The 13,949-nt window shown below is 67.6% G+C and overlaps 1 protein-coding gene across 1 annotated transcript in view; it reads right to left on the bottom strand.

The window, feature by feature from the left end:
• Positions 1-13,654, bottom strand: part of SLC12A5 (solute carrier family 12 member 5) — a 144,981-nt gene extending 131,327 nt beyond the window's left edge. Inside the window, exon 1 of the mRNA XM_050917697.1 lies at positions 13,422-13,654. Coding sequence (XP_050773654.1) covers positions 13,422-13,560 — 139 coding nt within the window. The 5' untranslated portion in view covers positions 13,561-13,654. The remainder of the gene's footprint in view (positions 1-13,421) is intronic.
• Positions 13,655-13,949: the final 295 nt, after the last annotated feature.

Raw genomic sequence — 13,949 nt, 5'->3', positions numbered from 1 at the left:
CAGGCCTGGGGCCCTGAGAGTTTCCTGTGCTGTGTTCAATGCTCAAGAAACCTCCTGTTTTACGCTGGTCCCTCCGGGCTAGAGAGCAGGGTTGAATCGTCCCCTTCGGGGGTGGAGGCCCTGGGGATCCAGAGCGCAAGGACCCATGGCAGAGACAGACGTGCTGAGGCTCAGAGAGGTGCGGCTCCAGGAGGTGGAGGGGCCGGACCCCGAGAGAGAGTGGACCCCCAAGAAGGGCTGTTGCACTGAAGGGGGCTCCCCCCTCGGACCGCAAGGGGCCAAGAGTGGGCACAATCTGTGAGTCCGTGACACTCAGGAAAAACTTCTCCTCTGTAAGAACAGTGGTACAATGGGACGGACGCCTGGGGAGGTGGAGGATCTTGAAAGGAGACTGGAGCCGTCTGTCTGGGATGGGTCAGACACACCAACTCCTGCATCTCGCGGGGCTCAGACCAGACCGTGAGATCCCTTCTAACCCTGTGGGTCCGGGGCACAGCTCCCGCCGCAGGGCCGGCACCGGTAACAGCCCTGCACTTCCCGCAGCGGCCAGCAGAGGGAGCGCCCTGCCCAGCATTTAACCACAGGGAGGCGCCGAGCCCGGAGCTGCCCCAGCCCGCAGGGAACCGAGCTCCAGCAAGAGAGCTCCCCTGACCCCCAACCGCCGCCCAGACCCCTAACCAACTGCTACCCCCCACAGACCCCCAACCCCTGCCCAGACCCCCAACCAACTGCTACCCCCCACAGACCCCCAACCGCCGCCCAGACCCCTAACCAACTGCTACCCCCCACAGACCCCCAACCGCCGCCCAGACCCCTAACCTACTGCTACCCCCCACAGACCCCCAACCGCCGCCCAGACCCCTAACCAACTGCTACCCCCCACAGACCCCCAACCCCTGCCCAGACCCCCAACCAACTGCTACCCCCCACAGACCCCCAACCGCCGCCCAGACCCCTAACCAACTGCTACCCCCCACAGACCCCCAACCGCCGCCCAGACCCCCAACCCCTGCCCAGACCCCCAACCAACTGCTACCCCCCACAGACCCCCAACCGCCGCCCAGACCCCTAACCAACTGCTACCCCCCACAGACCCCCAACCGCCGCCCAGACCCCTAACCAACTGCTACCCCCCACAGACCCCCAACCGCCGCCCAGACCCCTAACCTACTGCTACCCCCCACAGACCCCCAACCCCTGCCCAGACCCCTAACCAACTGCTACCCCCCACAGACCCCCAACCCCTGCCCAGACCCCCAACCAACTGCTACCCCCCACAGACCCCCAACCCCCGCCCAGACCCCCAACCAACTGCTACCCCCCACAGACCCCCAACCGCCGCCCAGACCCCTAACCAACTGCTACCCCCCACAGACCCCCAACCGCCGCCCAGACCCCCAACCCCTGCCCAGACCCCCAACCAACTGCTACCCCCCACAGACCCCCAACCGCCGCCCAGACCCCCAACCAACTGCTACCCCCCACAGACCCCCAACCGCCGCCCAGACCCCTAACCTACTGCTACCCCCCACAGACCCCCAACCCCTGCCCAGACCCCCAACCAACTGCTACCCCCCACAGACCCCCAACCCCCGCCCAGACCCCCAACCAACTGCTACCCCCCACAGACCCCCAACCGCCGCCCAGACCCCTAACCAACTGCTACCCCCCACAGACCCCCAACCGCCGCCCAGACCCCTAACCTACTGCTACCCCCCACAGACCCCCAACCCCTGCCCAGACCCCCAACCAACTGCTACCCCCCACAGACCCCCAACCCCTGCCCAGACCCCTAACCTACTGCTACCCCCCACAGACCCCCAACCCCTGCCCAGACCCCCAACCAACTGCTACCCCCCACAGACCCCCAACCGCCGCCCAGACCCCTAACCAACTGCTACCCCCCACAGACCCCCAACCCCTGCCCAGACCCCCAACCCAACCCTACAGACCCCCAACCCCTGCCCAGACCCCTAACCAACTGCTACCCCCCACAGACCCCCAACCCCTGCCCAGACCCCCAACCAACTGCTACCCCCCACAGACCCCCAACCGCCGCCCAGACCCCTAACCAACTGCTACCCCCCACAGACCCCCAACCCCTGCCCAGACCCCCAACCCAACCCTACAGACCCCCAACCCCTGCCCAGACCCCTAACCAACTGCTACCCCCACAGACCCCCAACCCCTGCCCAGACCCCCAACCAACTGCTACCCCCCACAGACCCCCAACCGCCGCCCAGACCCCTAACCAACTGCTACCCCCCACAGACCCCCAACCCCTGCCCAGACCCCCAACCCAACCCTACAGACCCCCAACCCCTGCCCAGACCCCTAACCAACTGCTACCCCCCACAGACCCCCAACCCCTGCCCAGACCCCCAACCAACTGCTACCCCCCACAGACCCCCAACCCCCGCCCAGACCCCTAACCAACTGCTACCCCCCACAGACCCCCAACCCCTGCCCAGACCCCCAACCCAACCCTACAGACCCCCAACCCCTGCCCAGACCCCTAACCAACTGCTACCCCCCACAGACCCCCAACCCCTGCCCAGACCCCAACCAACTGCTACCCCCCACAGACCCCCAACCGCCGCCAAGACCCCTAACCAACTGCTACCCCCCACAGACCCCCAACCGCCGCCCAGACCCCTAACCTACTGCTACCCCCCACAGACCCCCAACCCCTGCCCAGACCCCTAACCAACTGCTACCCCCCACAGACCCCCAACCCCTGCCCAGACCCCCAACCAACTGCTACCCCCCACAGACCCCCAACCGCCGCCCAGACCCCTAACCAACTGCTACCCCCCACAGACCCCCAACCCCTGCCCAGACCCCTAACCAACTGCTACCCCCCACAGACCCCCAACCCCTGCCCAGACCCCTAACCAACTGCTACCCCCCACAGACCCCAACCCCTGCCCAGACCCCCAACCCAACCCAACAGACCCCCAACCCCTGCCCAGACCCCTAACCTACTGCTACCCCCCACAGACCCCCAACCCCTGCCCAGACCCCCAACCAACTGCTACCCCCCACAGACCCCCAACCGCCGCCCAGACCCCTAACCAACTGCTACCCCCCACAGACCCCCAACCCCTGCCCAGACCCCCAACCAACTGCTACCTCCCACAGACCCCCAACCCCTGCCCAGACCCCCAACCAACTGCTACCCCCCACAGACCCCCAACCCCTGCCCAGACCCCCAACCAACTGCTACCCCCCACAGACCCCCAACCCCTGCCCAGACCCCCAAACCAACCCCACAACCCCCCCACAGACCCCCAACCCCTGCCCAGGCCCCCAACCAACTGCTACCCCCACAGACCCCCAACCCCTGCCCAGACCCCCAACCCAACCCCACAGACCCCCCACAGACCCCCAACCCCTGCCCAGACCCCCAACCAACTGCTACCCCCCACAGACCCCCAACCCCTGCCCAGACCCCCCAACCAACTGTCACCCCTCACAGACCCCCAACCCCTGCCCAGACCCCCAACCCAACCCCACAGACCCCCAACCCCTGCCCAGACCCCCAACCAACTGCTACCCCCGACAGACCCCCAACCCCTGCCCAGACCCCCAACCAACTGCTACCCCCGACAGACCCCCAACCCCTGCACAGACCCCTAAGCAACCGCCAGCCCCCCGCAGACCCCCAACCCCTGCCCAGACCCCCAACCAACTGCCAGCCCCCCACAGACCCCCAACCCCTGCCCAGACCCCCAACCAACTGCTACCCCCCACAGACCCCCAACCCCTGCCCAGACCCTCAACCAACTGCTACCCCCCACAGACCCCCAACCCCTGCCCAGACCCCCAACCCAAACCTACAGACCCCCAACCCCTGCCCAGACCCCCAACCAACTGCTACCCCTACAGACCCCCAACCCCTGCCCAGACCCCCAAACAAATGCTACCTCCCACAGACCCCCAACCCCTGCCCAGACCCCCAACCCAACCCCACAGACCCCCAACCCCTGCCCAGACCCCCAACCAACTGCTACCCCCCACAGACCCCCAACCCCTGCCCAGACCCCCAACCAACTGCTACCCCCCACAGACCCCCAACCCCTGCCCAGACCCCCAACCCAACCCCACAGACCCCCCACAGACCCCCAACCCCTGCCCAGACCCCTAACCAACTGCTACCCCCCACAGACCCCCAACCCCTGCCCAGACCCCCAACCCAACCCTACAGACCCCCAACCCCTGCCCAGACCCCTAACCAACTGCCAGCCCCACAGACCCCCAACCCCTGCCCAGACCCCCAACCAAATGCTACCCCCCACAGACTGCCAACCCCTGCCCAGACCCCCTACCCGACCCTACAGACCCCCAACCCCTGCCCAGACCCCTAAGCAACCGCCAGCCCCCACAGACCCCCAACCCCTGCCCAGACCCCCAACCAACTGCTACCCCCCACAGACCCCCAACCCCTGCCCAGACCCCCAACCAACTGCTACCCCCCACAGACCCCCAACCCCTGCCCAGACCCCCAACCAACTGCTACCCCCCACAGACCCCCAACCCCTGCCCAGACCCCCAACCAACTGCTACCCCCCACAGACCCCAAACCCCTGCCCAGACCCCCCAACCAACTGCTACCCCCCACAGACCCCCAACCCCTGCCCAGACCCCCCAACCAACTGCTACCCCCCACAGACCCCCAACCCCTGCCCAGACCCCCCAACCAACTGCTACCCCCACAGACCCCCAACCCCTGCCCAGACCCCCAGCCAGCTGCCAGCCCCCACAGACCCCCAACCCCTGCCCAGACCCCCAGCCCGACCCTACAGACCCCCAACCCCTGCCCAGCCCCCAGCCAACTGCCAGCCCCCACAGACTCCCAACCCCTGCCCAGACCCCCAGCCCGACCCTACAGACCCCCAACCCCTGCCCAGCCCCCAGCCAACTGTCAGCCCCCACAGACCCCAACCCCTGCCCAGACCCCCAACTGCTACCCCCCACAGACCCCCAACCCCTGCCCAGACCCCCAGCCAACTGCCAGCCCCCACAGACCCCAACCCTTGCCCAGACCCCCAACCAACTGCTACCCCACAGACCCCCAACCCCTGCCCAGACCCTCAACCAACTGCTACCCTCCACAGACCCCCGACCCTACAGACCCCCAACCCCTGCCCAGACCCCCAACCAACTGCTACCCTCCACAGACCCCCAACCCGACCCTACAGACCCCCAACCCCTGCCCAGACCCCCAACGAACTGCTACCCCCCACAGACCCCCAACCCCTGCCCAGACCCCCAACCAACTGCTACCCCCCACAGACCCCAAACCCCTGCCCAGACCCCCCAACCAACTGCTACCCCCCACAGACCCCCAACCCCTGCCCAGACCCCCAGCCAGCTGCCAGCCCCCACAGACCCCCAACCCCTGCCCAGACCCCCAGCCCGACCCTACAGACCCCCAACCCCTGCCCAGCCCCCAGCCAACTGCCAGCCCCCACAGACCCCCAACCCCTGCCCAGACCCCCAACCCGACCCTACAGACCCCCAACCCCTGCCCAGCCCCCAGCCAACTGTCAGCCCCCACAGACCCCAACCCCTGCCCAGACCCCCAACTGCTACCCCCCACAGACCCCCAACCCCTGCCCAGACCCCCAACCAACTGCTACCCCCCACAGACCCCCAACCCCTGCCCAGACCCCCAGCCAGCTGCCAGCCCCCACAGACCCCCAACCCCTGCCCAGACCCCCAGCCCGACCCTACAGACCCCCAACCCCTGCCCAGCCCCCAGCCAACTGCCAGCCCCCACAGACTCCCAACCCCTGCCCAGACCCCCAGCCCGACCCTACAGACCCCCAACCCCTGCCCAGCCCCCAGCCAACTGTCAGCCCCCACAGACCCCAACCCCTGCCCAGACCCCCAACTGCTACCCCCCACAGACCCCCAACCCCTGCCCAGACCCCCAACCAACTGCTACCCCCCACAGACCCCAAACCCCTGCCCAGACCCCCCAACCAACTGCTACCCCCCACAGACCCCCAACCCCTGCCCAGACCCCCAACCAACTGCTACCCCCCACAGACCCCCAACCCCTGCCCAGACCCCCAACCAACTGCTACCCCCCACAGACCCCAAACCCCTGCCCAGACCCCCCAACCAACTGCTACCCCCCACAGACCCCCAACCCCTGCCCAGACCCCCCAACCAACTGCTACCCCCCACAGACCCCCAACCCCTGCCCAGACCCCCCAACCAACTGCTACCCCCCACAGACCCCCAACCCCTGCCCAGACCCCCAGCCAGCTGCCAGCCCCCACAGACCCCCAACCCCTGCCCAGACCCCCAGCCCGACCCTACAGACCCCCAACCCCTGCCCAGCCCCCAGCCAACTGCCAGCCCCCACAGACTCCCAACCCCTGCCCAGACCCCCAGCCCGACCCTACAGACCCCCAACCCCTGCCCAGCCCCCAGCCAACTGTCAGCCCCCACAGACCCCAACCCCTGCCCAGACCCCCAACTGCTACCCCCCACAGACCCCCAACCCCTGCCCAGACCCCCAGCCAACTGCCAGCCCCCACAGACCCCAACCCTTGCCCAGACCCCCAACCAACTGCTACCCCACAGACCCCCAACCCCTGCCCAGACCCTCAACCAACTGCTACCCTCCACAGACCCCCGACCCTACAGACCCCCAACCCCTGCCCAGACCCCCAACCAACTGCTACCCTCCACAGACCCCCAACCCGACCCTACAGACCCCCAACCCCTGCCCAGACCCCCAACCAACTGCTACCCCCCACAGACCCCCAACCCCTGCCCAGACCCCCAACCAACTGCTACCCCCCACAGACCCCAAACCCCTGCCCAGACCCCCCAACCAACTGCTACCCCCCACAGACCCCCAACCCCTGCCCAGACCCCCAGCCAGCTGCCAGCCCCCACAGACCCCCAACCCCTGCCCAGACCCCCAGCCCGACCCTACAGACCCCCAACCCCTGCCCAGCCCCCAGCCAACTGCCAGCCCCCACAGACTCCCAACCCCTGCCCAGACCCCCAGCCCGACCCTACAGACCCCCAACCCCTGCCCAGCCCCCAGCCAACTGTCAGCCCCCACAGACCCCAACCCCTGCCCAGACCCCCAACTGCTACCCCCCACAGACCCCCAACCCCTGCCCAGACCCCCAGCCAACTGCCAGCCCCCACAGACCCCAACCCTTGCCCAGACCCCCAACCAACTGCTACCCCACAGACCCCCAACCCCTGCCCAGACCCTCAACCAACTGCTACCCTCCACAGACCCCCGACCCTACAGACCCCCAACCCCTGCCCAGACCCCCAACCAACTGCTACCCTCCACAGACCCCCAACCCGACCCTACAGACCCCCAACCCCTGCCCAGACCCCCAGCCAACTGCCAGGCCCACAGAGCTCCAACCCCTGCCCAGACCCCCAACCCGACCCCACAGACCCCCAACCCCTGCCCAGACCCCCCAACCAACTGCTACCCCCCACAGACCCCCAACCCCTGCCCAGACCCCCCAACCAACTGCTACCCCCCACAGACCCCCAACCCCTGCCCAGACCCCCAGCCAGCTGCCAGCCCCCACAGACCCCCAACCCCTGCCCAGACCCCCAGCCCGACCCTACAGACCCCCAACCCCTGCCCAGCCCCCAGCCAACTGCCAGCCCCCACAGACTCCCAACCCCTGCCCAGACCCCCAGGCCGACCCTACAGACCCCCAACCCCTGCCCAGCCCCCAGCCAACTGTCAGCCCCCACAGACCCCAACCCCTGCCCAGACCCCCAACTGCTACCCCCCACAGACCCCCAACCCCTGCCCAGACCCCCAGCCAACTGCCAGCCCCCACAGACCCCAACCCTTGCCCAGACCCTCAACCAACTGCTACCCTCCACAGACCCCCGACCCTACAGACCCCCAACCCCTGCCCAGACCCCCAACCAACTGCTACCCTCCACAGACCCCCAACCCGACCCTACAGACCCCCAACCCCTGCCCAGACCCCCAGCCAACTGCCAGGCCCACAGAGCTCCAACCCCTGCCCAGACCCCCAACCCGACCCCACAGACCCCCAACCCCTGCCCAGACCCCCCAACCAACTGCTACCCCCCACAGACCCCCAACCCCTGCTCAGACCCCCAACCCGACCACACAGACCCCCAACCCCTGCCCAGACCCCCCAACCAACTGCTACCCCCCACAGACCCCCAAACCCTGCCCAGACCCCCAACCCGACCCCACAGACCCCCAACCAACTGCTACCCCCCACAGACTCCCAACCCCTGCCCAGACCCCCAACCCGACCCCCAACCCCTGCCCACACCATTCACTCACCAAACCCACAGACTCCCGACCCCTGCCCAGACCCCCCAACCAACTGCTACCCCCCACAGACCCCAACCCCTGCCCAGACCCCCATCCCGACCCTACAGACCCCCAACCCCTGCCCAGACCCCCAGCCAACTGCCAGCCCCTACACACCCCCAACCCCTGCCCAGACCCCCAACTCGACCCCACAGACCCCCAACCCCTGCCCAGACCCCCGACCGCTACCCCTCACAGACTCCCAACCCCTGCCCACACCCCCCAACCAACTGCTACCCCCCACAGACCCCCAACCCCTGCCCACACCCATCAACCAACTGCTACCCCCCACAGACCCCCAACCCCTGCCCAGACCCCCGACCGCTACCCCTCACAGACTCCCAACCCCTGCCCAGACCCCCCAACCGATACCCTCCACAGACCCCCAACCCCTGCCTAGACCCCCCAACCAAATGCTGCCCCCCACAGACCCCCAACCCCTGCCTAGACCCCCCAACCAAATGCTACCCCCCACAGACCCCCAACCCCTGCCGAGACCCCCCAACCAACTGCTACCCCCCACAGACCCCCAACCCCTGCCCAGACCCCCAACCAACTGCTACCCCCCACAGACCCCCAACCCCTGCCCAGACCCCCAACCAACTGCTACCCCCCACAGACCCCCAACCCCTGCCCAGACCCCCAACCCAACCCCACAGACCCCCCACAGACCCCCAACCCCTGCCCAGACCCCCAACCAACTGCTACCCCCCACAGACCCCCAACCCCTGCCCAGACCCCCCAACCAACTGTCACCCCTCACAGACCCCAACCCCTGCCCAGACCCCCAACCCAACCCCACAGACCCCCAACCAACTGCTACCCCCGACAGACCCCCAACCCCTGCCCAGACCCCCAACCAACTGCTACCCCCGACAGACCCCCAACCCCTGCCCAGACCCCCAGCCAACTGCTACCCCCTACAGACCCCCAACCCGACCCCACAGACCCCCAACCAACTGCCACCCTGCCCAGCCCCTCAACCCGACCCTACAGACCCCCAACCCCTGCCCAGACCCCCAACCAACTGCCACCCCCCACAGACCCCCAACCCGACCCCACAGATGCCCAACCACCCGCCAACCCCTGCCCAGACCCCCAACCCAACCCCACAGACCCCCAACCCCTGCCCAGACCCCCCAACCAACTGCTACTCCCCACAGACCCCCAACCCCTGCCCAGACCCCCAACTCGACCCCACAGACCCCCAACCAAATGCTACCCCCACAGACACCAAACCCCTGCCCAGACCCCCAACCAACTGCTACCCCCCACAGACCCCCAACCTCTGCCCAGACCCCCAACCCGACCCTACAGACCCCCAACCCCTGCCCAGACCCCCAACCCGACCCCACAGACCCCCAACCAACTGTGAACCCCCACAGACCGCCAACCCCTGCCCAGACCCCCCAACCCAACCCCACAGACCCCCAACCCGACCCCCAACCCCTGCCCACACCATCCACCCACCAAACCCACAGACTCCCGACCCCTGCCCAGACCCCCAACCCACTCCTTCCCCCCCACAGACCCCCAACCCCTGCCCAGACCCCCAACCCGAGCCCACAGACCCCCAACCCCTGCCCAGACCCCCAACCCAACCCCACAGACCCCCAACCAATTGCCAACCCCCACAGACCGCCAACCCCTGCCCAGACCCCCAACCCGACCCCCAACCCCTGCCCACACCATCCACCCACCAAACCCACAGACTCTCGACCCCTGCCCAGGCCCCCAACCAGACCCCACAGACCTCCAACCAGCTGCCACCCTGCCCCGACCCCCAACCCGACACCACAAACCCCCAACCCCTGCCCAGACCCCCAACCAACTGCTACCCCCCACAGACCCCAACCCCTGTCCAGACCCCCAACCCGACCCCACAGACTCCCAACCAACTGCCACCCTGCCCAGACCCCCAACCCAACCCCACAGACTCCCAACCTCTGCCCAGAGCCCCCAACCACAGACCGCCAACGCCCACAGACCGCCAACCCCTGCCCAGATCCCCAACCCGACCCCACAGACCCCCAACCAACCACCAACCTCCACAGACCCCCAACCCGACCCCACAGACCCCCAACCAAGTGCACCCGCCACAGACCCCCAACCAACCGCCAACCCCCACAGATCGCCAACCCCTGCCCAGACCCACAACCCGACCCCACATACCCCCAACCAACTGCCACCTCCCACAGACCCCCAACCAACCACCAACCCCCACAGCTCCCAACCCCTGCCCAGACCCCCAACCCGACCCCACAGACCCCCAACCAACTGCCAACCCCCACAGATTGCCAACCCCTGCCCAGAACTCCAACCCGACCCCACAGACCCCCAACCCGACCCCCAACCCCTGCCCACACCATCCACCCACCAAACCCAGACTCCCAACCCTTGCCCAGACCCCCCCAACCGCCAACCCTCACAGACCCCAACCCCTGCCCAGACCCCCAGCCCGACCCCCACATACCCCCAACCCCTGCACAGACCCAACCACCAATCCCCAAAGACCCCCAAACCCTTTCCAGACCCCCAACCACCAACCTCCTCACCCAACCCCTTCCCAGACCCCTAATTCCCACAGAACCTTAACCCTTGCACAGACCCGCAGCCCCCACAGCCCCCAAACCACCAACCCCTGCCCTGACCCATAATCCCTAAACCCTGACACTGACCTCCCTGTGACCCCCAAACCTCAGCATTAACTTCCCTTCTACTCGCAACCCTAGCACTGACCCCCACAACCCCCTTTGCTCTGCCCCAGCCCACTGGGCTCCTTTGGGATGCCAGGCAGGGCTATATTGCTAACCTCAGCCCGGCCAGGGGCTCCAGTCCCCTCCACCTCCCAGTGAGTCACCTTGGCATGGGGGCAGGTCCCCACAGAGCTGGCACCTTCCAGCCTCTCAGTGGCTCCCCAGGGCTCTCGCCTCCATCTCAGCCCCATCTGCTCAGCCAGCACTGCCACTGTGGCCAGCCAGAGCACAGGGGACAGGTCCATGGGTCACACAGCATGAGTCGCACACCCACAGCCTCCAGGCATGTGACAAACACACACACACACCCCGCTGCCAGCCCCAGAACCACTCAATCCCCAGCACAGACCCACCCAGCCCGGATCCAAAATACTTGTGCGTCTCTGTGCCCCTCAACCCTGCCATGCGGGGCCAGATTCACCAGGCTCCCTGCAGATGTCCCCGCCAGGTGCCCTTGGTGAGGGCAGCGGGCGAGGCGCAGCCCCCTAGGCTTCTGAGATCGATACGGCTCCAGTGACAGGGCCAGACGCGCAGCCAAGAGCCCTATGCTCTGGAACACATTGTACATGGGGAACTGCCTCGCTCCAGCCCAGGGTCCGGAGCCATGTGCGCCCGGTGGGTGCGGGGGGGCGCAGCTCCCCCTGCTCCCAGGGCCCAAATGCTGAGCCACGAGCAGGAGCTGGCAGCCCTTCCGGCACGAGAGCCCCTCAGCATAGGCCCCACTCCGGCCAGACTGGGACGATCCCAGCACTGCTGGCTTCTCACCCTGGTGAGCCTGGGTAAGTCCCTGCACCTCGCTGCCACCGGCCTCACCCTCTAACTTGGGGCCGCAATGGACAGACGTGTCCTGTGCAAAGTTCCCTGGGGCGGGCCAGGACTAGAACCCTGCCCGCTCCCCAGAGCAGCAGCCAGTGCCTTTCCTCTGTGGGCTACACGCAGAGCCAGGATTCATGGGGGCACAGGCCCACGTGCATGTAGACCCAGGACATCACAGATGGGCTCACACGTGCACGCACACAGCCAGGACGTTGCACGCATACCCATGGGGGCACGCACAGCCAGGACGTCCCATGCACACACGCACACCCAGGATGCTACGGCTCCAACTCGCCACACACACCCTGACAGACGCTCTAAGCACCAACCATTAGCTGCCAGCTCAAGCCAAAGTCATGCTTGTCTGCTCCCAAAGACGGGCAAAATGGCAGCCAGTGGAGGGGGTGGTAGGCTGGACATCTGACCGGACACCTCTCCGGGCAGAGGCAGGCTGGTCGAGGGCCATACTTTATAATGGTCTCGCCCTCCACTATCGGGAGGCTCAAGCAGAGCAGCCAGCATGCCGGGCCCATGGCTGGCTGTGGGATATGTGAGCTGAAGGACATGGAGTCCAAGTCCTGGAAGTGAATAGGAGGGGGCTGGATTGGGGGGCACCAGCCAGGTGGTGCGGGGAGCCAGGGCTGGGCTAGGGGGGCTGCAGGTCGGCACTGGAGGGAACCCAGGGCTGGGCTAGGGGGGCTGCAGGTCGGCACTGGAGGGAACCCAGGGCTGGGCTAAGGGGGGCTGCAGGTCGGCACTGGGGGGAACCCAGGGCTGGGCTAAGGGGGGCTGCAGGTCGGCACTGGGGGGCGCTGGGTTTGCTATGTGGAGAAGTTCATACGCTGCCTCCTCCTGTGTCTGGCTGCTGCCCTGAGTCTCTGACTCTCAAGAGCCCTCGCTGCCCGTGGTGGGTTTTTCCTTGCGGAGTCACCACTCAGCCAGGGAGCTCCACCGGGCGCTGTGCATGCAGGGTGCTGCAGAGCCCCCCGCAGCACATCCCTCAGGCCCTGTGCCCATCCCAGCTCCTGGGCAGGCAGCAGCTCCCGGTTCAGCTGAGAGGAGCCAGGCCCAGTCGGGCGAGTCCCTACCCCTAGCAGGCAGGGATGGGAGGCAACAAGCACCCGGTTCCTCTGGAGAGGCCAAAGGTTACCCAGGGCAACCAGCCATCTCCCTGCCTAGCGCCCTCCCCAGAGCGGAGCCCGGCCCCCCACGGGACCCACAGGCATTTCCCTCTTTCCATTCACAGCAGCAACTTTTGCTCCAAGCCACCGGCCAGGCCACGTCAAAGGCCTCAGGAAACCGGCTCCTCTCAGACATGGCTGCAGGTGCAGCCCAGCGCCCCAGTGGGGCAGCCAGCCCTGCCCACCCCAGGGCAGACTGAAGCCCCCAGCCCTGCCCCCCCACCGGGAGGGCTCCTGGCAGGTCACTGTAGCAGCCAGCCCCTCTGTGCTGCCCACGGGGTGCCCGCATCGTGCCCGCCGAGCAGCACTTACCTTTGCTGTCTTCTCGGGAGAGGCTGCCAGGCTGGGCCCCGTGCAGGGGGGCAGCATCTCCTTGGAGAGCAGCAGCTGCATCTTGGCAGGGGGCCCCCTCCTCCCGGGGCAGGGCCGTGACTGTGAACCTCTGGCTCATGCCCCAGCAGTGGCAGGCAAGCGCTTCGCTGGCTCCAGCCTCTCCTCTCCACAAGTGGCTGCCCAGGCACCGCACCGGCTGAAGAGACAGAGCGGCTCTCCCTCAGCCGGCTGCCAAGCATGGTCCTAGTGCCCTCCTGGCGCTGTTCTGCACAGGCCCCGGCACTGCCATCCCCACCGGGACGTGGAGCCTACGCACAGGAGCCACACAGCCCAGCTCACCCAGCCATCCCCAGGGACCCAAGCTCCCGGCCAGAGCTGAGCCAGACTCTTCCCAGGGCTCCCACTGGCCTGCTGAGGGGTCAGAGCTAGAGCAGCAGCACCCGCTGGGTCTGGGCTGTGCCTGGCATCCGGCTCTGCTGCACGGCACCTCCAGGCCCCTGAGTCCGC

This window comes from Gopherus flavomarginatus, chromosome 11 (assembly GCF_025201925.1).
Source record: "Gopherus flavomarginatus isolate rGopFla2 chromosome 11, rGopFla2.mat.asm, whole genome shotgun sequence".
In the NCBI taxonomy this organism is placed as follows: Eukaryota; Metazoa; Chordata; order Testudines; family Testudinidae; genus Gopherus; species Gopherus flavomarginatus.
This window is presented reverse-complemented; position numbering and strand designations above follow the sequence as displayed.